This window comes from Hemiscyllium ocellatum, chromosome 26 (genome assembly GCF_020745735.1).
Source record: "Hemiscyllium ocellatum isolate sHemOce1 chromosome 26, sHemOce1.pat.X.cur, whole genome shotgun sequence".
Classification (NCBI taxonomy): Eukaryota; Metazoa; Chordata; class Chondrichthyes; order Orectolobiformes; family Hemiscylliidae; genus Hemiscyllium; species Hemiscyllium ocellatum.
Genome location: NC_083426.1, coordinates 28,797,066 through 28,819,673, shown reverse-complemented (window position 1 = coordinate 28,819,673; position 22,608 = coordinate 28,797,066). Strand labels below are relative to the sequence as shown.

The 22,608-nt window shown below is 38.2% G+C and overlaps 1 protein-coding gene across 2 annotated transcripts in view; it reads left to right on the top strand.

Annotated features, from left to right (window-relative positions):
• Window positions 1-22,608, top strand: part of LOC132828191 (bromodomain and PHD finger-containing protein 3-like) — an 85,831-nt gene that overhangs the window by 35,937 nt on the left and 27,286 nt on the right. For both annotated transcript variants that reach the window (XM_060845132.1, XM_060845133.1), the window contains exons 3-6: window positions 1,800-1,956; window positions 5,806-5,937; window positions 16,351-16,479; window positions 18,741-19,053. In XM_060845132.1, the coding sequence (XP_060701115.1) occupies window positions 1,800-1,956; window positions 5,806-5,937; window positions 16,351-16,479; window positions 18,741-19,053 (731 nt within the window). The remainder of the gene's footprint in view (window positions 1-1,799; window positions 1,957-5,805; window positions 5,938-16,350; window positions 16,480-18,740; window positions 19,054-22,608) is intronic.

Below are 22,608 nucleotides of genomic sequence, written 5' to 3'. Positions count from 1 at the left end.
GCTGGAAGTTAACATTGACCAGACACTGGACTAGTCATTTAAATACTGTGGTTATATAGTTAGATCAGCTCGGAATTCTGCTGGGTTTTTTTTGTCTCTTGTCTCAAACACAAATTCAAAGGCACAAATTAGGAATGCAAAGGAATGCTGTTCACTTGCCTGGATAGGTGCAGCTCCATTAACATTCAGAAAACTTGTTACCACCCAGGACAAAGCCGCCTGTGTGATTGGTACCCCATCTACTTCCTTCACCACCCATAGCTAATAGCATCAGCATGTACCATGTACAAGATATACACTTCAATTCTTTCAAGGTTACTGTCAGTGTTTTCCGGTCCTACAACCTGTTCGTCCTAGAAGTTCAAGGGCAGCGAATATGCAGGAACACTATCACCTGCGCGTTTCCCTCCAAATCGCACAGCATCTGGTTTGGAACTATATTGCGATTCCTTCACTATCACTGGGTCGAAATACAGAACTCTTTAACAGCATTGTAGGTGTCCACATACTCCAAGAACTGCAGTGGTTCAAGAAATCAGCTCAGCACCACCACCTTCAGTGGTTAAATGCATGCCGGGTGTGCTGCTGAAGGACAACATAATCTAGTTAAAGGAGTAGTTTTGTCACACATCTGACTATGGATCAGAAATTTGTAGGTTTGACTTTTACCTCACTCTAGTGCAACTTGCTGCTTTTCTGGGTGGCATGTTGGCTTTGTGGTTAGCACTGCTGCCTCACACCATCACGGACTCACGTTTTGATTCTAGCCTCCGGCGATTGTCTGTGGGGAGCTTGCTCGTGTCTACGTGGGTGTTGCCTCCCACAGTTCAAAGATATTCAGGGTATGTGGATTGGCCATACAAAATTGCCCCAGAATGTGCAGGGAGCTGCAGGCTAGGTGGATAAGCCATGGGAAAGGCAGCATTATGGGGATAGGATAGGAAGCTGGGTGTGGGTGCAATGCTGTTTGGAGAATCAGTGCAGACTTAATGAGCTCTTCCCTCACTGTCGGGATTCCCTGATATATTGTAGGGTTGAATAGCTTCATCAAAAACTGTTGATTACTTCAAGATTGTTAAAGAGTAATGTATTACACTAAAACTCCATTTAGGAAGCAACTAATATGACGAGTAGCTGATAAATGTAATATTTTCGGTACCACACCATCTGCAAAATCTGAAGGGGAGGTGATAGCCTAGTGGTGTTATTGTAGGATTTTAAAATCCTACGACTCGGGTAATATTCTCAGGACCAGGTTTGAGTCCCACCATGGCAGATGGTGAAATTTGAATTCAATCAAAAAAACCTGAAACTAAAAGTCTAATGGTGACTGTGAAACTGTTGTCGGTTGTCAAAAAGACCAATCTGGTTCACCAATGTCCTTTTAGGGAAGGAAACTGCTGTTCTCACGTGAATCCCAACCCACAGCAATATATATGACTCATCACTGCCTCCTGGAAATAAGGGTGAGCAATAAATGCTGACCTAACAATGACACCCATGTCCGATGAATGAATTTTAAAAAAGTTCATTATTTCACTCTTTAATGTTTAAGCTGAACATGGTTGAGATATTGAAGTTGAACAAAAGAAAACTTTAATTTTAATGTTCAAGTGTTACAACAACCTGTTTTTTTTAATAAATTGAATAGATGTAGACAAAATTGGATATTTCTCATGCTGAAGATTTCTTTATCAAAAACAAGGTAGTTTTCAATTGTGAAATGAGTTTTTTTTTAAAAAAACAAAAATGTTTCAATCTGTCATGTTTGCAACTGAAAATCCCTGCTTTCTTGTTAGGTTGAATAAAATCTGCAGTCGGTTATCAATTCAGAGGAAAACCCAGTTCATGCAAAGGCTGCATAATTACTGGATGTTGAAAAGACAGTCACGGAATGGTGTTCCTCTGCTTCGGCGATTACACTCACATCTGCAGACTCAAAGAAATGCAGAACAGGTAAAAGGTTCTTTAACTGAGTTACTCATTTTTAATATTTTTATTTTTTTTGTTGTAATGCAAATAAATAACGTTTTTGAAGTAGGCATGCATTTTTTTATTCTGATGTGTATTGTGCAATATTGTAAATTGTAATTTATGTATTCTATGTGTGAATATCTTTAAACTATAAAAAATTGCAGTAAGTCTTACATGGCTAATGTTATTGTGCACTATAACAGACTTAGCTTCTTGAAAATTGTCATCGGTATGTTGAAAGTATTTGCATTTCTTAAATTTATGATGTGTTAAAATAATTGTTTGGTAATACAGAACTTTAACATTGCTAAAAGGAGTCAAAATGTCAAAGCTTTTCATTGGACTAGGATGCAAAAATACATTCGAGAAAAGGGATGCCAATTTATAAGGCATGAGAACGGGGTGCTGATTTGTTGGGTCATCAGGGGCACAGCGATGCAACAATAATAGTTAAGTGTCCATCTTAGTTCTCAGATCAGGCAGGTTGACTCTGATCAGAATGTTGCCAAGGGAATGCAGCAGAGATAAACAGTCATGGTGATTACCAGTTTTTCCATTATAAAAGGTGTAATTTGTGTCCAAACTACTTTTGCCTATGTAAAACAAGGCCCAAGTATTATAAAATTTAGCTTGCACCATATGCAATTATATGTATCTCATTGCAAGCCCTACTGATCATCTTAAATTGGTTTCCAGAGGAACTTAAAAGACCTAGGGTTATTTAATTAATAAATTCTAATAGAATCATATCTAATTTATAGGCATATATTACTGAGGCTTGCAAGCAGTGGCTGGTTGAGCATGATTGACAATCTAGTCAACTGGACATTATTATTTGATACTGTTTGCCTGTCATTGGGATGTATGGCTTACATACTTGGCATCACCCTAAAGCTCATTTGTGTGATAAGCAAAACATCTTTTTGGCATGATAGTAGCATCCTGTGGGAGAGAGAAAAATGAATGTGGGTTTACTGCTAAGTAGTAGCAAAGCACAACCAGCTTTACTTGTCGCAAAGAACAGTACAGCACTGGAACAGGCCCTTTGGCCCACTAAGCCTATGCCTGTTGTTCAAACCTTTGCGACACTTTCCCCTTCCAGGGTAATCTGAGCTTGAGGCCAAAGGTCATGGACAGTCGTCCATTCATGAGTTTTCTTAATATCCTAGTGTGTGATGATTTGATCAAGGCCACCATTATCATGCAGGATAGTTTTAGTCAGAATTCGCGTGACACCAGGTTATAGTCCAGCAGGTTTATTTGAAATCACAAGCTTTCTGAGTGCCGCTCCCTTGTCAGGTGAAGTGTAAATTTAATCAGAGATTGTTAGTTAGTTGGAAAATCGGTGATTTTTTGACCATTTTCGCCATAGAGACACTCAACATTTAATCATCAGTACAACTGAAACAGAATTTGATTTAAAGAAACCCCCAATGCCTGGTATGTTATTTACCTGATACCATGCATGGCTGGGCCACCTATATCCGTAACATATTAGATGCAATTCATTATCTTATCATTAATCATTTGAAACATTAATATGGTTTCAAGATTGAAAACATTTACAGACTATTATATATTCTGAACAACTTACCCTATTTCAACATTGGTGACTTTATTACGCCCGGAACAGACTGGAGCAGCTCACAATCCAAGAAAATACTGATTGACAAAGAATTACAAAATTTGATATATAATAACGATCTTGTTGTGACTCTGATTCTTGTATTGCATCTTCTACTCAGTAAATTGGGGATCAGGACTACACCCTATTTATTGGTCACAACAACCAACCATATCCCACAACCAGCATCATGGGCTGTTCTCAGCAATTTCCCACACAGTGAATAATCATGTCTGCCTGCGACAACTGTTCATCAAAAGTCAAAGAATCCCTGGTGGAGTTTTAGGAGAGATAAATGCGTTATATTATGGAAATTATTGAAATCAAAACATTCCAATTTGGAACTGTTTGACATGCTTTTATGGAAATCTTTACTATGCTGTAAAGTCCACAATCCATTTTGCTTCTTGTTCTGCTGCATTTATGTTCTAGAAATCTTAACCGACTTCAGAGAAACATAGTTTAGAGGTAAACCTTGGGACAAGATTTGTCTTTTTTGACATTACCAATGATGCTGCCTGGTTTGTTGGTCTGTTGAAAATATTCTGTCACAATGTGCAATTTGCTTGGCTGACTTACTACAACAGGACTTTACTGCTATAGCTCTGCAATTTCAGAGTAGACATTCTGAACCAATTTGAAGAGTTACCAAATCACTGACTTTTTTCAGATCAGTTTTAGAGCCAACACTTTTCAATTTATTCATAAGTAGTCTCTGAGCAAAACATAATTGCAGAACTTTGTTTATGCTCATGATAATACAGTTGCAGCTCAAGCTTTCAACCCCAGAAATAACATTTATTAAGGAAATTTATGGCAACGTATTACCTGAAGTATTGTTTTTGCTCGGTTTTTCATTTGCACTCAGAGTTACTCAATTAGAATGGAAGAGGAGATTTGATTTTCTCTCAAAGGATTGAGTCTTTGGAACTCTGTCCAGAGCAGTGGAGGTAGAATTATCAAATATTTCTAAGGCATTTGGGATATGTGTTGTGTGATTTATATGTATTAATATAATTTAATTTGGAGCTTAGATTTTAAACTAGTGGCATGAGAGCTTTAATCTGTATGTATATAGGGGTTTAATAATTAATTTGTCAGTATTTCTGGAGCTATGATTTTAAACTAGTGTGTGCCAGAGAGCAGCTGATCTGTGACCCTCCTGGGAAGATAATGAGAATATGTTTCTGTTGTTAGAGTTTTGAAGGTGAGAGCAAAATTGAAAGCCATATCCTTCTGGCTTAGAAGCATTAAGAAGAGATTTTTGCCTTTGGAAAAACCACAGATTAGAAAGCTTTGTTTCAGTTTTCAGAACATCTGACTGGAGTTAAAAAACAGTATTGAAAAAATTACTTAGTTTGGAATAGGCAGGAAATAGGTTTCCTCAGTATGTTTTAGCTGACAATTCTAGACCAGAAGGGAGTGCTTAGAACCTTGAAGGGGTTATTTGAAACTGAGAAGTGGTTATGATTGACTGACTGGCATTTGAGTACTGTAAAGTGATGTGATTAGGATAGATAACATTTTGTTCTGTGTGTTTCAAAATCTTTTACATTGTGATGTGTAAATATCTTGATTTGTTCCATTTTGTCTTTTGTGTGATAAATTTATGTTTTATTGTTGAAACAAAATTCATAGCATTGTGTGCTTAGATTTCAGTGAAAAGCCACCAAATTAAATTTTTTAAAATAGTCTATCCAGGCAAATTTAAATCTGGAATCTGACTTAACCAGTATTAACATCAACTGGGATTATAACACGGTGATAGACAGATTTTTGAATAACGGGGGAGTCTTAACATGTACATGGATAAGTCAGAATGTGTTGAGGCTATAATCAGATCAGCCGTGATCATATTAAGTGGCAGAGCAAGCTTGAAGTGTTAGATGGCCCAGTCCTCTTACTAATTTAGATGTTTGTAAACACAAGACTAGTGCCTCAAATTAATTCATTATCATTGTAAATGGCCGGTTTTTAAAATGCTCAATTTTTAAAACTTATGTTTTTATTGATATTTTCGTATGTTCTTTGGAACCTGACATATTTCCAATTTTTGCAATATTGTCATATAAATTTAATTGTGAGTGAATTTTACCCACGTTAGCCATTGCCCATTTCATTATCTCACTAATACATTTTAGACTGGTAATGGTCAGTTATTGGTTTTGCAAAAAAAAACTCATGGTAATATTTAACTCATTTCACAGAAAGAACAAGATGAAAAAAATAGTGCAGTAAAAGAACAGTTGAAGTACTGGCAGAAACTGCGCCATGATTTGGAAAGGGCTCGTCTGCTTGTTGAATTGATTCGCAAAAGGGAGAAGCTCAAAAGGGAAGAGGTAATTATTTTGCTATTGATATGGGGACATCAATTGCAGTGCTTTGGAGATTGTGCATGGTCACGTCTCGTCTATTAGGGGAGGGTTCATTTGTGTACTAGATATAGTAAAAATTGTAAACTTCAAGCAGATTTATGGAGTTTATTGCTTGTTTTACTCCAGCTAGGTGCACACATCTTCCCCATTATGACGTGGCTGTCATTTTATATTTTTAAATAGCATTGCTTTATCTTTAAAAATGTGCAAGCATCATATTATAATTGTGTGGACTGAGAATACTGCAGCTACATTTTCCTACCTATATGTAGTCTTTTCCTGTTTTGTGAGAGGTAATAATAGACAAAGTTTCATTATCCGTGATGACTTTAAGTTGGATAAGACTTGCTGCGTTCAGAAATCAGTTCCCTCCATGTTTGAATATGTGATAATTGAGGGAATTGGGATACATCTTTAATCGAAACACACCATTCCTTCGATGGGCAGTGTGATTTAAATTCACAGTGGCTTTGGAATGAAAGATTTGGTTCTTAGTGAAGAATGCACTATAAGTCATTTTTAGTAAGATTTGAGGTTAAACAATTTTATTTGCTCTGGATAATTCCTCCCTTCAAAGTAAAGTTTTGGTTTTGCTGAAAATAGATAAAATTTAGTTCAACTTCACATTACTGATATTCAATTGATGATCTCAAATTTCTCCCATACTTGCATTCTACAACAGAACTACTTGATTTTCTTTCCCAGATGTCAGGATAAGTTTGTCATCCATATTGTCAAAAGTGAGGATTGCAGATGCTTGAAATCAATCTAGATTAGAGTGGTGCTGGAAAAGCGCAGCATGTCAGGCAGCATCCGAGGAGCAGGAAAATCAATGTTTTGGGCAAAAGCCCTTCATCAGGAATGGCTCCTGATGAAGGGCTTTTGCCCGAAACATTGATTTTCCTGCTCCTTGGATGCTGCCTGACATGCTGTGCTTTTCCAGCACCACTCTAATCTAGACTTGTCATCCACGTTGTCATGACATTAACCTGAGCCTCTGAATTAGTAGCCTACTGAAGTATCACAACAATAGCATCTCTTCCCATTAATCATAATCAGATGCAACAAATTATTTCTTTGTAGAAGCAAATTACTGCAGTTGCTGGAATCTGTACTGAAAACAAAAATGTAGTGGCGAATGTAGCAGGTCAGGCAGCATTCATGGAGAAAAAGCGAGTTAATGTTTTGAGTTGAGATGACTCTTATCAGAAGTGAAGTGGCTCTGATTGAAAAGTTATGTAGACTTGAAATGTTAAATAATTTATTTGAATTCATTGCCTGGATAATCGTAGAACTATTTTCCACCAAAATGTTTTCTGAATTCAGTACAGCAAACCTTTTATTAACTGGCACCTGTGGCACGAGGAGTGTACCGATTGATTTAAATGTTCCAATTGATCAAGAGGTCCACATATATTACATTGATCAATGTAAAAACACAGACTAAGTAATAGAAACGTAATGCAGGGGATATTGCATCACTGTTATACTTTATTTGCAACGTAAATCACTTAAATAACAATGCAGTTTTGCCGTAAACATATCTTACTGGCAGATAGCCTTCTCACTCTCACTGACTGCTCTGAGGTTGCAATAATACAATAAACCGCTGTTATTTCAGTTATATAATTTTTACCTGTTTATTGAGGGTGCTGGTTAAAATGAAGTTTGCTATGCTATAGAAAGATAAATATAAGATAAGAAAAAAAACTGCAGTTTGTGTGAACATATCAATAATGATCTTTTTCAATGGACCATCCCTTAATTCATCCGTTAAAATTCTTTGTGCCGTCTTCTATTTTTAAGGAGAATTGAAAGGGATCAAGTTTGGGGATATCCAGATACGCTGCTGTTTGTTTCTGGTCTTATATATCACCCTTAATTTAGAAACAGCACGCAGCTGTTCTTTACCAGGAAAAGAGTTCAAAGGAATAATCTATGTGAATATCATTCTCTACGATCTACTGTTTTTTTTTAAAAAGCTTGAGTGCAAGTACTTTGGATCTAGACTATTTTGTAATCTACAATTGTTGGATTAATGATTCCCTTAATAAGTATTTAAACATCAGGTAATAGTTCAATTTTCCTGTTCCTCACTATTTTGTTTGTATAACAGCAATCAAATTATTCACAAAATCTCTGGTGTGGCGAAAACCAGTGAACGTGCTAGCTTCTTCCCAGTCAGAATTCATCCCTCTGATGTGACTTATTAAGAGTCGTGTAACTTCATTTTCTTCTGCAGTGTATTCATTTGGTTTCAGTGACTTACATGCAAAATCCCAGAATTCTATTCTCTCTTGTATCCTATAACTTGCAGCCGTTTATTTTATAGCTCTTCTGTTTGTGTCTAGTCCCAGTGCCCTCCACTTGTCCACAATAAATCTCAGTTGCCAAATATCAGACAATTCCACAACCCATCCAGATTCATTGTGTGGTATGGAATTGCTTGTTTCTTGATGTTTCAAACCATGAACCTGGGTGCTGGGTCCACTACTTTTCATCATTTATATAAATGATTTTGATATGAGCGTCAGAGATATATAAGTTTGCAGATGACACCAAAGTTGGAGGTGTAGTGGATGGCGAAGAACTATAACGGGATCTTGATCAGATGGGCCAATGGGCTGAGATGTGGCAGGTGGAGTTTAATTTAGATAAATGTAAGGTGCTGCATTTTGGGAAAGAAAATCTTAGTAGAACCTGTACATTTAATGCTGAAAATGTGTTGCTGGAAAAGCGCAGCAGGTCAGGCAGCATCCAAGGAGCAGGAGAATCGACGTTTCGGGCATGAACCCTTCTTCACGAATTTTTCCTGAAACCCTTCCTGAAGAAGGGCTCATGCCTGAAACGTCGATTCACCTGCTCCTTGGATGCTGCCTGACCTGCTGCACTTTTCCAGCAACACATTTTCAGCTCTGATCTCCAGCATCTGCAATCCTCACTTTCTCCTGTACATTTAATGGTAAGGTCCTCGGGAGTATTGCTGAACGAAGTGACCTTGGTGTGCAGGTTCATAGCTTCTTGAAAGTGGAGTCGCAGGTAGATAGGATAGTGAAGAAGGCTTTCCTTTATTGGTCAGATATTGAGTACAGGAGTTGGGAGGTCACGTTGCGACTGTAAAGGACATTGGTTAGGTCACTGTTGGAATATTGCATGTGATTCTGGTCTCCTTCCTATCGGAAAGATGTTGTGAAACTTGAAAGGGTTCAGAAAAGATTTACAGGGATGTTGCCAGGGTTGGAGGATTTGAGCTATCGAGAGATGTTGAATAGGCCAGGACTGTTTTCCCTGGAGCGTTGGAGGCTGAGGGGTGACCTTGTAGAGGTTTATAAAATCATGAGGGGCATGGAGAGGATAAATAGACAATTTTTTTCCAGGACTAGAGGGTATAGGTTTGGGGTGAGAGGGGAGACCTAAGGGGCAACTTTTTCACGCAGGGGATGGTACCTGTATGGAATGCGCTGCCAGAGGAAGTTGTGGAGGCTGGTACAATTATAACATTTAAGAGGCAACTGGATGGATATATGATTAGGAAGGATTTGGAGGGATATGGGCTGGGTGCTGGCAGGTGGGACTAGATTAGATTGGGATATCTGGTCGGCAAGGACAATTTGGACCAAAGGGTCTGTTTCCGTGCTGTACAACTCTATGACTCTTATTTTCTTCTGTCCAAGTTCAATTCTTTGGGCCTTGCATTGATCTGCAGATGACCATTTGCAATGTTCATACATTAGTTTGGAACTAGCCTTCGATGCCTCTGGCTTGGCCATTTTTTAATCCACTTCAGAAGTTTATAAAGTATTGTATTTAAAACATTGCTCAAATTTAAATGTATGAAATCTGTTGAGTTTGTTGAACTCAAAGAGCTGACCTTAGTTCCATGTAAATTACATCAAGGTGCTTATGAACTACAAGGATGATAGTATTCACCCTATAATGAATGATTTGATTGACCTTTATTTTCCAATAGAACCTTTTTCTTCTATAATACGGAATCTTTCTGTCCAAATTTGCAGTTTATTGTTCAATTGCAGACAGGCTCTGCACCCAAACCAAAAGAAATAATTAGTTTGTTCAAGTCTTTAAAAGAAATACTCACATTATAAATGTGGATTTTCCCTCAAACATTCTACATTCATCATTTTCTGCCTAATATTGTTGTAGTTAGCTTTCCCCAGTTTAGTACTTTCACCTGAGAATTACTGTTATCCTTAGAAGTAACTTAAAACTTACGGAATTATGGTTACTATCCCGAAATGCTCTCAACTGAAACTTTGATCAACTGACTGAGCTCATTCCCCAATACCAGGTCCAATATGGCCCCTTCCCTAGTTGGACAATTTGCATATTGCTTCAAGAAACACTCCTAGACACACCAAACAAATTACCCTTCATCCAAGCCTCTGGCACTAGGGGAGTCAATACAGGGGAAGTTAAAATCGTCCACCACCACAATCCTATTAATTTTACATTTTTCCTATTACGTGCCTGCATACCTGTTCCGCGATCTCCCAATGGCTGTTGGTAGGACTGTGGTACAACCCCATAAATGTTTGCACCCTTCTTATTCCTGAGCTCCACACATATAGCCTTGTTGGATAATTCCTCCAAGATGTCATTCCTCCGTACTGCTGTATTCTCCCTAATCAGTAATGCAACTTCCCCACTTCTTTCACATCATGCCTGAAACATCTGCACGGTGGCTTAGTGGTTAGCACTGCTACCTCACAGCGCCAGGGACCCAAGTTTGGTTCCAGCCTCTGACAGCTGTCTGTGTGGAGTTTGCACATTCTCCCCTTGTCTGCATGGGTTTACTCCAATGCTCAGGTTTCCTCCCACAGTCCAAAGATGTGCAGGTCAGGTGAATTGGCCGTGCTAAATTACCCAAAGTGTTAGGTGCATTAGCCAGAGGGAAATGGGTCTGGGTGGGTACTTTTTGGAGGATTGGTGTGGACTTGTTGGGCTGAAGGGCCTGTTTCCACACTGAAGGGAATCTAATCTAATCTAAAATAACACAGTGTTGTTCTTTATGGGCAGTGCGGTAGCTCAGTGGTTAGCACTGCTGCCTCACAGCATCAGGGACCCGGCTTCGATTCCAGCCTCGGGACACTGTGTGAAGTTTGCACATTCTCCCCGTGTCTGCGTGAGTTTCCTCCGGGAGCTCTGGATTCCTCCCACAGTCCAAAAGATATACAGGTCAGGTGAATTGGCCATGCTAAATTGCCCATCATGTAAGGTGCATTAGTCAGGGGTGAATATAGGGCAGAGAAATGGGTCTGGGTGGGTTACTCTTTGGAGAATCTGTGTGGATTTGTTGGGCTGAAGGGCCTGTTTCCATACTGTAGAAAATCTAATCTATTCCCAGAACGTTAAGCTGCCTGTCTTGTTCCACTCCCAACCAAAGTATTGAATTGAGGGATGGCTAACACGAAAATATTAAGTAGGAACTGGAGAATGTAGATTGGGCGTGGCTATTTGAGGGGAAATCCACATCAGTCCTGTGGATCGTTCTAATGACCTGTTTGTTAGAGTTCAGTACCAGCATGTTTCTGTGAAAATCAAACATAAGAATGGCAAGATTTGGGTACCTTGGATGAGAAGAAAAATTGAGATTAGTCAAAAAGAAAAAGGCATACATAAAGTTTAGGAAATGGAAGACAGACACAGCGCTCAAAGAATGTAAAGAAAGCAGGAAAGAACTTAAACAAGGAGTTAGGTGAGCCAAAGGGGTTCTGATATGTCCTTAACAGAAGCGTTAAGGAAAACTCCAAGGCGTTTAGATGTATTTAAGGAGTCAGAGGGTGTTGAGTTATTTTTCTTGAACATTCTTGCATACTTGAAGCAACTGCAGTACACCAACTTCTGAGAACAACAAAAATTTTATTCAGCAAGTACAAGCTTTCTGGAGGAACCTGAACACACTTCGCAGAGCTTGTGGAGCTGTGTCGAGAGGTCTCTCTGAATAAAGGGACCAGCTCTTCCTTTTATAGAAAATCTTTACATTGCAGTCAGTAATGCCCACAAGACAACCCCCAGCCACTCCCCCCAAATCACATGCAGTGACCTGATTATCTCCAGAAACAATGTAATGTAAATCATTCCATAATGGAAAGACCTGGTGCAAATTATATCTTTTTGTAACTATATGGAACGGTCAGAATTTTAACTACAATGTTTTAATTATTTCTGAATAGGGAATGATGATGTAAATGGCTCTGAATAGCAAGGGATGACAATGTAAATTCACTCTGAATAAATAGGAAATAGCCATGTAAATGGCTCTGAATGGTAAGGGATGGGAATGTAAATTCCTTACATTCTACCTGTAAGACAAAGACATATCACCCTAAGACGGAGGCATACCACCCTACCCTCGGGACATCCGATTTCCTGCAGGTCAGCAGAACACATTAACCCTTTAATATCTCAAGGGTAACTAGATAAAAGCTATGTACACTCATGGACAAAGAAAAGAATTTATGCACGTAGCCAAAGGAAGTGGGTGAGGTCCTTAACACATGCATGTGTCGATATTCACAAAGGAGATGGACACGATAGGTGGTGGTCTAGAGAGGAGCATGTTAACATAAAAAAGGAGGAAATATTGGGTGTTTTGAAAATCATTTCAGTTGGACAAGTCTCCTGGACTTGATGGGATCAACCCCAGAATACTAAGGAAGGTAAGGGAGAAAATTGGAGCCTTATACAAGATCTTTGTATTCTCTTTAGTCACTGGAGAATACCCATTATTGTTTGTTTGTTTGTTTAAGAAGGGCAACAGGGATAATTTGGAAAATTACAGACCAGTGAGTCTCACGTCACTGTTAGGGCAATTATTGAAGAAAATTGGAGAAAAGGGACAAAGTTTACTTATATTTGGAGAAATATGGATTTATCCGCAATAGTTAGTGTGGCTTAGTACGGAGGAGGTCCCATGAAGTCAAATGGGATCCATGGTAAACTGGATGCTGAACTGGATTGATCATAGAAGACAAAGAGTAGCGGTGGAAAAATATTTTCCTGACTGAAGAGTTTTGACCAGTGGTGTTCCACAAGGATCAGTACTGGGACCCCTATTGTTTGTAATAGATACAAATAATTTGGAGAAGAATGTAGATGGTCTGATTAGTGAGTGTGTAAAAGTGTTAAAGATTGGGGAGCTGTAATAGTGAGGAGGATTGCTCAAGGATACAGCAGTATATTGATAGGCTGGAGACTTGGGTAGAGAAATGGCAAATTGAATTTAATCTGGAAATACACAATATAATCTGGGTGGCACGGTGGCTCAGTGATTAGCACTGTTGCCTCACAGCACCAGGGACCCGGGTTCAATTCCTGCCTTGGGTAACTGCGTGGAGTTTGCACATTCTCCCCATGTCTGCATGGATTTTCTTTGGTTTCCACCCACCGTCCAAAGATGTGCAGTTAGGTGAATTGGCCATGCTAAATTGCCCGTAGTGTTAGGTGCATTAGTCAGGGGTAAATGTAGGGGGATGGGTCTGGGTGGGTTGCTCTTTGGAGTGTCGGTGTGGACATGTTGGGCCAAAGGGCCTGTTTCCATGCTGTAGGGAATCTAATCTAATCTACACAAGGTGATACATTTTGGAAGGTCTAATGCAGGAGAGAAGTGTACAGTTCATGGTAGAGCCTTGGAAGCATTAACATACAGAGGGATCTAGGCATTCAGGTCCCCAATTCTCTGCAAGTAGTAACACTAGTAGATAAGGTGGTCAAGAAGGCATATGGCATTCTTGTCTTCATTGGTCGGGCCAAAGAGTGTAAAAATTGGGAAGTTGTGTTGCAGTTGTATAGAGTTTTAGTTAGGTCACATTTGGAATATTATGTACAGTTCTGGTTACTACACTGCCAAAGGGATGTGGAGGCTTTGGAGTGGCTACCAGGATGTTGCATTGTTAGATTTTTTTCCCGAGGTTTCACACATGAGATGCAATTCGTGCGCACCAATTCCTGAAAACAATTAAAGTTTATTAAAGCCCTGTACAAGCTAGGCAACTCTCTTCGCAGGCGTGCGAAGTCGCATCAAAGAGGCGCTGAACGAAGGAAATCCACCCCCTTTATACAGGTCAGTCGGTAATACTTACAGATACTCTGGTCACTCCCCCACAGTCACATGCCACTCAAGACAACCCCCAACCACTCACTTACAGTCACATGTTACCCCAGGTACAATTGGTAGGATGAGATCATCCTCTGAGATAATGCAAATGTAAATACCCTAATCCTGGGGACTTGTTATGCAGATGATTTCCTGATTCAGTGATTCCCTAAGACAAAGTAGATGTGATATACCTAGCTTCGAGGGATGGCTTAAGAAAGCATTTCTGAATAGAAGAGATTGAATGATAATTTAATTTGATAATAGTAGGGGGAGTAGTAACAAATGATTGTCTAAATGTAGTGTAGGTCTTCCGCATTCTTGCATGAATGTCGTCCCCATCCACTTCCAAAATGTTCAGTCAGTGCACTTTGGACATTAATGTAATATTAAAGAGTTAGAGAGATATTTCAATTTAATCTTTTAACATTACAACATGGCTGGAATTCATTAACCATGAAGAGAGGTTGGACAAGCTTGTTTTTGCTTGTACATCAGAGGCTGAGGGGCAACCTGATAGAAGTTATGAGAGGCATGGAAGTTAAGACTCTTTTCCCAGGGTAGAAATGCCAATTATTAGGGGGCATAGGTTTAACATAAAAGGAGGGAAGTTTAAAGGAGATGTGAGAGGCAAGTTTTTTTACACAGAGGGTGTTAAGTGCCTAGAATGCGCTGCTAGTGATACTAATCAAAATGGATACAATTGCAACGTTTAAGAGGCATTTTGACAGATCTATGAATGGAGGGATAAGGAGGGAGGGACTGCGTAGAGTCAAAGGTTTTTAGTTTTGAAAAATTAGATTAGATTAGATTACTTAGTGTGGAAACAGGCCCATCGGCCCAACAAGTCCACACCGACCCGCCGAAGCATAACCCACCCAGACCCATTCCCCTACATTTACCCCTTCATCTAACACTACAGGCAATTTAGCATGGCCAATTCACCTAACCTGCACATTTTTTTTTGGACTGTGGGAGGAAACTGGAGCACCTGGAGGAAACCCACGCAGACGCGGGGAGAATATGCCAACTCCACACAGAGAGTCGCCTGAGGTGGGAATTGAACCCGGGGCTCTGTGAGGCAGCAGTGCTAACCACTGTGCCACCGTGATGTGCTGGTGCAGGATTGCTGGGTTGAAGGCCAGTTCTGATACTTTGCTGTTCTTTAGAGTCAAAAAGTGTGGTGCTGGAAAAGCACAGTCGGTCAGGCAGCATCCGAGGAGCAGGAGAGTCGATGTTTCGAGCATCAGGAATGAAGAGCTTTCTGCACCACACTTTTTGACTCTGATCTCCAGCATCTGCGGTCCTCACTTTCTCCCTGTACAGTTCTTTATTCTACTGGACTGTTCTTTCACTCCTTCAAAATCTCTGCTTAACAAATATGTATAGCTTTTCAACTCTTGAGATGTTTTGATTGTTATGTTTAAAATGACCTGATTTTGACTGTCAAAGTAAAGGACGTTAGTGTTGTTTTATCCTTTTGATAAAATGCATATGATAGATATAACCATGATGACATTGTGCATGTTGAAGTAACATTCTCTTTGTGGTGATTCAATTACAATCTCGTTGTCAGCAAAGATGAGTATCAGTATGCAAAATTTACTAACAAATTTTAATGCAATTGAGATAATTCATTGGAAGGCAATTGAAACAATGTGATTAGGGTGTAGCCAATAACTGAAGAAAGACATGTCAAAGGTCTGGCAAGATTCAAGGCTAGCAAAGCTAATGTAATTATTGGTGCTCTAGTATGCAATAACTTATCAAGTTGGATAAAAAATTAAGCAAACACAGATGATGTTCGGAAGAAGAGTCATATTGGACTCAAAGTGCTAGCACTGTTTCTTTCCACACAGATGCTGCCAGACCTGTTGAGTTTCTCCAGTATTCTCCATGTTTCAGATTTCCAGCATCTGCATTTGTTTTTATTTGGATAAAAATGGAAGTGAACATCTGATTATTCTAGTTTATTTCCCCTTTTAGTGATCTGATCATTCTTTTGAAAACCTATTTCCATTCCAATGATTACAATGAAAAACAAATTTTTGCATGATGCCTTGAATGTCACAAAAATTTTCTGAATGATGCAGGGAGTACATTACAATATTTACCATTGAGAAACTAAAATGTTTTTGCTGTTTCAGTTATTATGAGATTGTTGAAATGTTCATGCTTGTTTGTTTTAGTGAATTTTAATTTTGATCACATTGTACAGGCTCAGTGTTGTCATGGTACTCATATTGTTTGATGTTCTGCAGGTCAAAGTTCAACAAGTCGCCTTGGAATTGCAACTTACTCCATTTATTGTGTTTTTAAGACAAATTTTGGATCAACTTCAGGAAAGAGACCAAGCAAATATATTTGCACAACCTGTAAGCCTCAAAGAGGTACGGCTTGAAACAGAAAGTTCTGAAATGGCTTAACACTGAGACATTGCTTTCCTTGACTGGAAAATTTTGGACATGGGACCCAAAGCCTTGGGATAAGAGTTGATCATTCAGCAATAAAAACACATTTATTTACTCAGAGGGTTGTGAAAGTTTGGAATTGTTTACCATAGACAATTGCAGTTGTTGCATTATTAAGTATGTTATGAATCAGAACCAAACACCCTCAAAACGTGTTAAGGAGATGGCCTACCCTAACTTTTTCTTATTTTAAAGGCAAATGCCACGAGTTGTGTTCCGGATGCAATTCGATTGGTCAAGCTACCAGACTTGAACAAAACATACTTTATTCATACACTAGTTAAAATACAGACAAAAGACAAATTATAATGTTGGCTTAGCTGTAGTTATCGAAATAATAGTTAACAAAGTAATGCACTACTCATATTAATTGCTTCTTGGATGTTCCAGTATAGTAACCTCTCATAAGCACACCCTTGGCAAATTCAGTAATGTAGATTGTCTCACATGCAGTTCTAGCAGCAGGAAGAGAACCCAAGCTTTTAGCTGTAGCAAAAAGACTGAGAGTAGTAGTAGCTTTCACAACCCCAACAGCTTCTGAAAGATAAAACTAGAATCCTGGTTCTGTGGGAGCTTGACCTGACCCATTCAGGCTGCTGTTATTGTTCCAACTTTTGAAAAAACCCAAAGCCTCACAAGTTGTTTACTTTATTGGTTTGAAGCAGACCTCTGTCTCAATCGCTCTTCATTTAAAAAAAACTTGGATAAAGTACACCTCTTGAAGCCTGAATATTGTCGCAAGTATATTCAAATATATACAGTAGAACCTCAATTATCCGGATGAGACAGTTGGGGAGTTCTTTTTCAGATAATTGATTGTTCGGATAATCGATCTGATCATAAACAAGCAGTAATTTGAGTGCCTGTTATCCAAACATTTCTTGGTTATCCGGCAATGCACGCCATAATGCCGTTTAAACGAAAACTGATCTATCGTAAACCAGCGGTGATTTGAGTACCAGTTACCGAACATTTCTTGTTTGTCTGGCAATGCACACCATAATGCCATTTAATTGAATGCTGAGTTGCCTAATGCTGTTTTTACGGGACCTTGAGATCTTGTTTGGGTAATCCAAAATTCGGATAATTAATGTTCAGGTAATCAAGGATATACTGTATACAGATTGTTATCTCAAGATTATGGCAAGCAGCTCAGAAAGTGGCATTGCAATGCAAGATCATACACAATTGTATTGAATGTTAGAGCAAGCTTGAATATACAAATGGTCCTTATGAGTATCTGTACCAAATATTTTAGATCAACTTCAAATGTAAGCAATTAATTTGGATGTGTGTTTACATTTTCATTATTTTCAAGTACATTTTAAATTGTATCTAAGTAAGTTCATGAGTAATTTTAACCTGGATGACATTTAATGTCAAATTCAATCATCCTCTAAATGATCAACTACTTAGGCTGATGGGCCATTGTCAAATTATATCGGTAAAACTACATTTGTGGAGTTACTTTGATTATTTGATTTTATTTTAATTTGTGGAATATGACTGTTGCTGGAAAGACTTTACTACCCATTTTAATTGCTCTTGAGAAGGTATTGGTGGGTTGTCTTGTTGACTGCTGCAGTTTGTACAGTGTTTGTACAGCCACAGTGCTATTAGGGAACAGATAATACATTTCTTCCCTGGAAATCTTGTCAGTAGAAATTCGGCAATATGCGTTTTTGTTCCTAACCACCCTAGTTCCTCAAAGTAATGCATGGATTTAAATGTGATCTTTGGTATTGTTACATTTGAGCTCTGTGCATGAATCAGAATCATGTTCAAATTAGTTAGATGTATGCTCAGTTATTCCGTATAATTTAGAATGTGTAGAGAAATTACTGCATAGATTGCATCTGTTCAAGAAAGGTTCTTCTTTGTATCTCTAAAACAGCCAAATATATATATTATCAGCAACATAGTGTTTTATCAGTTTGTTGTAAACTTCTGTAAATGGAATTGCTGATAACACTATTAAGTGCACAAAACATTATTGAGTATATTAATTTGGGAGGTCTTCAGTAAGTTCAGTTAAAAATCTACAAATAAGTCATAAAGAATTTAATTAAAAGAGATCTTGATGGAGATTTACTTAATGTACAGTATGTTTGTGGGAGAGTTGGAGGAGAAAGGATTCTATGTAATTGAGATTTACTTACTAATGTTTTTGTTTTTGCAAGGTTCCAGACTATCTAGAGTTTATTACACACCCTATGGACTTTTCTACCATGAGGAAAAAGCTAGAAACTCACAGTTACAAAACCCTTGATGAGTTTGAATCAGATTTTAATCTTGTTATAAACAACTGTATGAAGTATAACGCTAAGGAAACTATATTTTACCGGGCAGCAGTGAGATTGAGAGACATAGGAGGTTCCATACTAAGGTGTGCTCGACGCCAAGCTGAAAACATTGGATATGACTATGAAACTGGAATGCATCTACCTGAATCACCAAACTTGGCAAACTTCTACCGTTTCTCCTGGGAGGATGGTGGGTATTCTGACAGTGCAGATTGATGGCTATTTCTTTGTTATTTCATTAGAAAATGATTTCAAATGGGGGAGGGAACTCCAAATTTAAAAACTGTTAAGTGAACTATCTCCGATTTAAACTACCTAATTTTTTTTGTCAAGATGGTTAATGTTCAAAAGTAAAGTTGCATTACTCAATTTTCAAAAAGTCAAATCAATTACTGTACTTGCTGTTTTTGAATATTGCATTTTGCAAGCCATGCTTTAAGCATGTAGGGTTACATGTTAATTAGTCCTCACAGGGATAACAATTGTCCTTTTTTAATGATGCAGTTAAGAAATTTAGTTTGTCCTTTTTTTTGATTGTCTAACACAGGATAAAGTACTCAGATTTAATTTTCTGTAGTCAATAAGTTATAAGCATTTATTAATCATGGCTGCTGGAATGTGAAAGGCAGATTTTTTTAATGCATAAAACTGCATAAACTGTACCACAGGAAATCTATCTTTAATTTTTGAAATCCCCATGTTTCCATAATTCAGTTTGTGCACTGTTTCCATTTTTAGTAACTATGGTGTTAGTACCAGAAGGATACGAGCACAGGGAGTAGAGAATGTTTTAAGTATGTTCAGAACTGTTGCCTTACAACACCAGGAACCCAGATTCGATTTCAGCCTTGGGTGATTGTGTGGGGTTTCTCTGGGTGCTCCAGTTAACTACCATGGTTCAAAGATCTGCAGATTGATTGGCCATGCTGAGCAAAGTAGACGGGTTATCTCTGGTAAATGCGGGGTTATGGGGATACAGATCAATACAAGTTTGAATTAATCAATATCCTCAATAATTATCAACCTTAGTAAATTTATAGCCACAAAGCACAAAGAGAATATTAATTCCTCAGGTTCTACTGTATTTAAATTGGCACAAGGCAACAGACAAGTTAGCAACAGGATATTATTTTAGCGATTTTTGAGAAGATTTGTAGCTCAGGTTGATGATAAGTATGTAAGGTTGAAGGTTTGTTTTCAGACGTTTCGTCACCATACAAGGTAAGATCATCAGTGAGAGCCTCCACTGAAGCGCTGGTGGCATGTCCCGCCTCTGTAACCAGAACTCCATGAATAAACACGTCGCTTTAGATCCTACCTGCCTCCCTTTGGGGGAAAAAGAACCGGAAATGACATCATCCACCTTAAGAAACCAAGACGTATAAATAGAGAGGCAAGATGTACCCCCAACGCTTCACTGGGGACTCTCCCTGATAATGTTACCTAGTATAGTGACAAAACATCTGAAAACAAACCTTTCAGCTCATCGAGCTAACTTACATACTTAGGATATTATTTTCTCAAAATAACTGATACATTTGTGCACACAAAAGACAACACCTTAAATACACCTTGCACAGACTGGTGAGGTCACTGCTAATGTGTTTTTAATTGCATATTCACAAAGCTGGAATATTTTAACCAGGCTGTTAATAACATTTTTATAGCATCTCAAAGCTCAATCACAGATATAAATTTAACAATTGATGGTGTTTATTGGAATAGCATCCACTAGAAGTTCCACATATTGCTCCTGAAATTGTGCAGCCATAAGGTAGATACCATATTAATTCACAAGTAATTAACTTAGTGATTTTGAGTTTTCCTCATGCTAGTTAGCTGAGTGTTCTTTTGTTGACAGATTTAACACTGCTGTCTTTTTGTCATCTTTCACTTCCCTGTTCTTGCAGCCTGCCTTCCCTGCTCTTGCAGTCTCTGTTCCCTTACATTGCAGCTTCCCTATCTCCCCAACATGTCCCCTTGCAGCCTCCCTGTCTTCCTCACTGTCTCTTGCAGACTGTCTTTCCCCTCCACTTCAGGTGGACAGTCACTTCTGCAAAAAAGGCTGCTGCTCACTCTTGATTCCCCGTCCCTGCCTTGGAAAAACAGCAGCCGGCATTACCCCGTCCTTATATATTTTGGTTGTTGTAACTAAGAGTGACTTAGGGAAATTATTCCAGATTGTAGAGTTAAAGTGGCTGATACTTGTATCATTAACTGAACATGACAGTGAAGGAGAGGTCCGAATCTAAACAATGGAGCTGAGTGGTTGCAGTATTTGGCTGAAGAAACTTGCGGAGAAAGATGTGGACGATGCCATGAAGTAATTAGTAAATGACAGTGAAAGATGTAGGTTCAGTCAGTTAAATATATTACATTATTGTAAGACCATAAGATGTAGGAACAGAAGTACACCAAACATTGCTAATCTTATAATTCTTATTTCCACTTGGTCCCTTTTCCTCATAATGCTTGATTCCCTTATCCAAGTATAACTGAGTTGATGTCCTTATGGGAAATGACTTTTATATGTAATGTAATGCTCATCACATTCTAACTGAAGTGAAATCAATTTAAGAGCGTTCTTCTGAAGCTGAGGTTTATAAGTTTGAAGCAATGAATTTGCATTCTTGCAGCAAAGTGAATGAAATAGTAACAAATCTGGTTTTCTTGGCCATCTGGGCTGTGAACTCTACCCTTTCAAAAAGCAAATAAAATTCCATAGCACTGAAGGCAAAACAAAAACAATTGACTAGAAAGTCTGTGTAGATCAGTATTTGTAACATTCATGATGTGAAGGAGCTGGTGTTGGACTGTGGTGGACAAAATTAAAAATCTCACAGCACCAAATTATAGTCCAACAGGTTTATTTGGAAAAAGGAGCAGTGCTCCGAAAGCTAGAGCTTCCAAATAAACCTGTTGGACTACAATCTGGTGCTGTGTGATTTTTAACTTTGTAACATCCAGGAAGACACTCGGCAATAATATAATGTAGCATCTATCCTGTTGCCTCTAACGGAAAAAGAAGTTTTAACTGTTTATGCACATGAGACTGTGACTAGAGTACCTCAGAATATTACAAGCTGATAAATAATAATGTACATAAAATGAATTTCTCTTTTGGACAAAATGATTCATTCTAACTATCATCCACTATATTTAATCATTAATTTAAATGTTGATTGAAGTATTCAAGTTGTATTTCATTTTCTGATAATGGACACCTTCGATGAATGTGATGCCATGTACTTGCTAGTCCTCAACCTTGGTCATCAGTAAAGCATTGTACATTGTAGTACATTGAAGGTCATGTAATTATGTCTAATTCAAAACACTGTTTCAGTCATTTATTTAACTAAATTGTAAGCAGCCTGACGGGTTAATGAATTTCAATTTCAAACAAGTGTGCAGAGTTTTGCATGTAAAGCTCATAAATTTGGATCTTATCTCATTCATGCTTGAAATGATGAGCCAGTTTCTAAAATTTGTGTTTTATTCTCTAAATCCTGATTTGAAATTGTAATTAATTTGGAATTCAAACACAGTTATTGATTAGTTCAGTTTGTAATCAATATTGGCTTTTCAATGCAGAGAATTTCATTATTAAATTCTAATATCTTACTACTGTTTCTTCATTATGACGTTACTAATAATTCCCAAATGATAAGCAATTCCACGAACTGTAGTCAAAATTTTAACTGTGAATTTATATTTGTGCATGTCAAAATTATTTATTCTTATATTT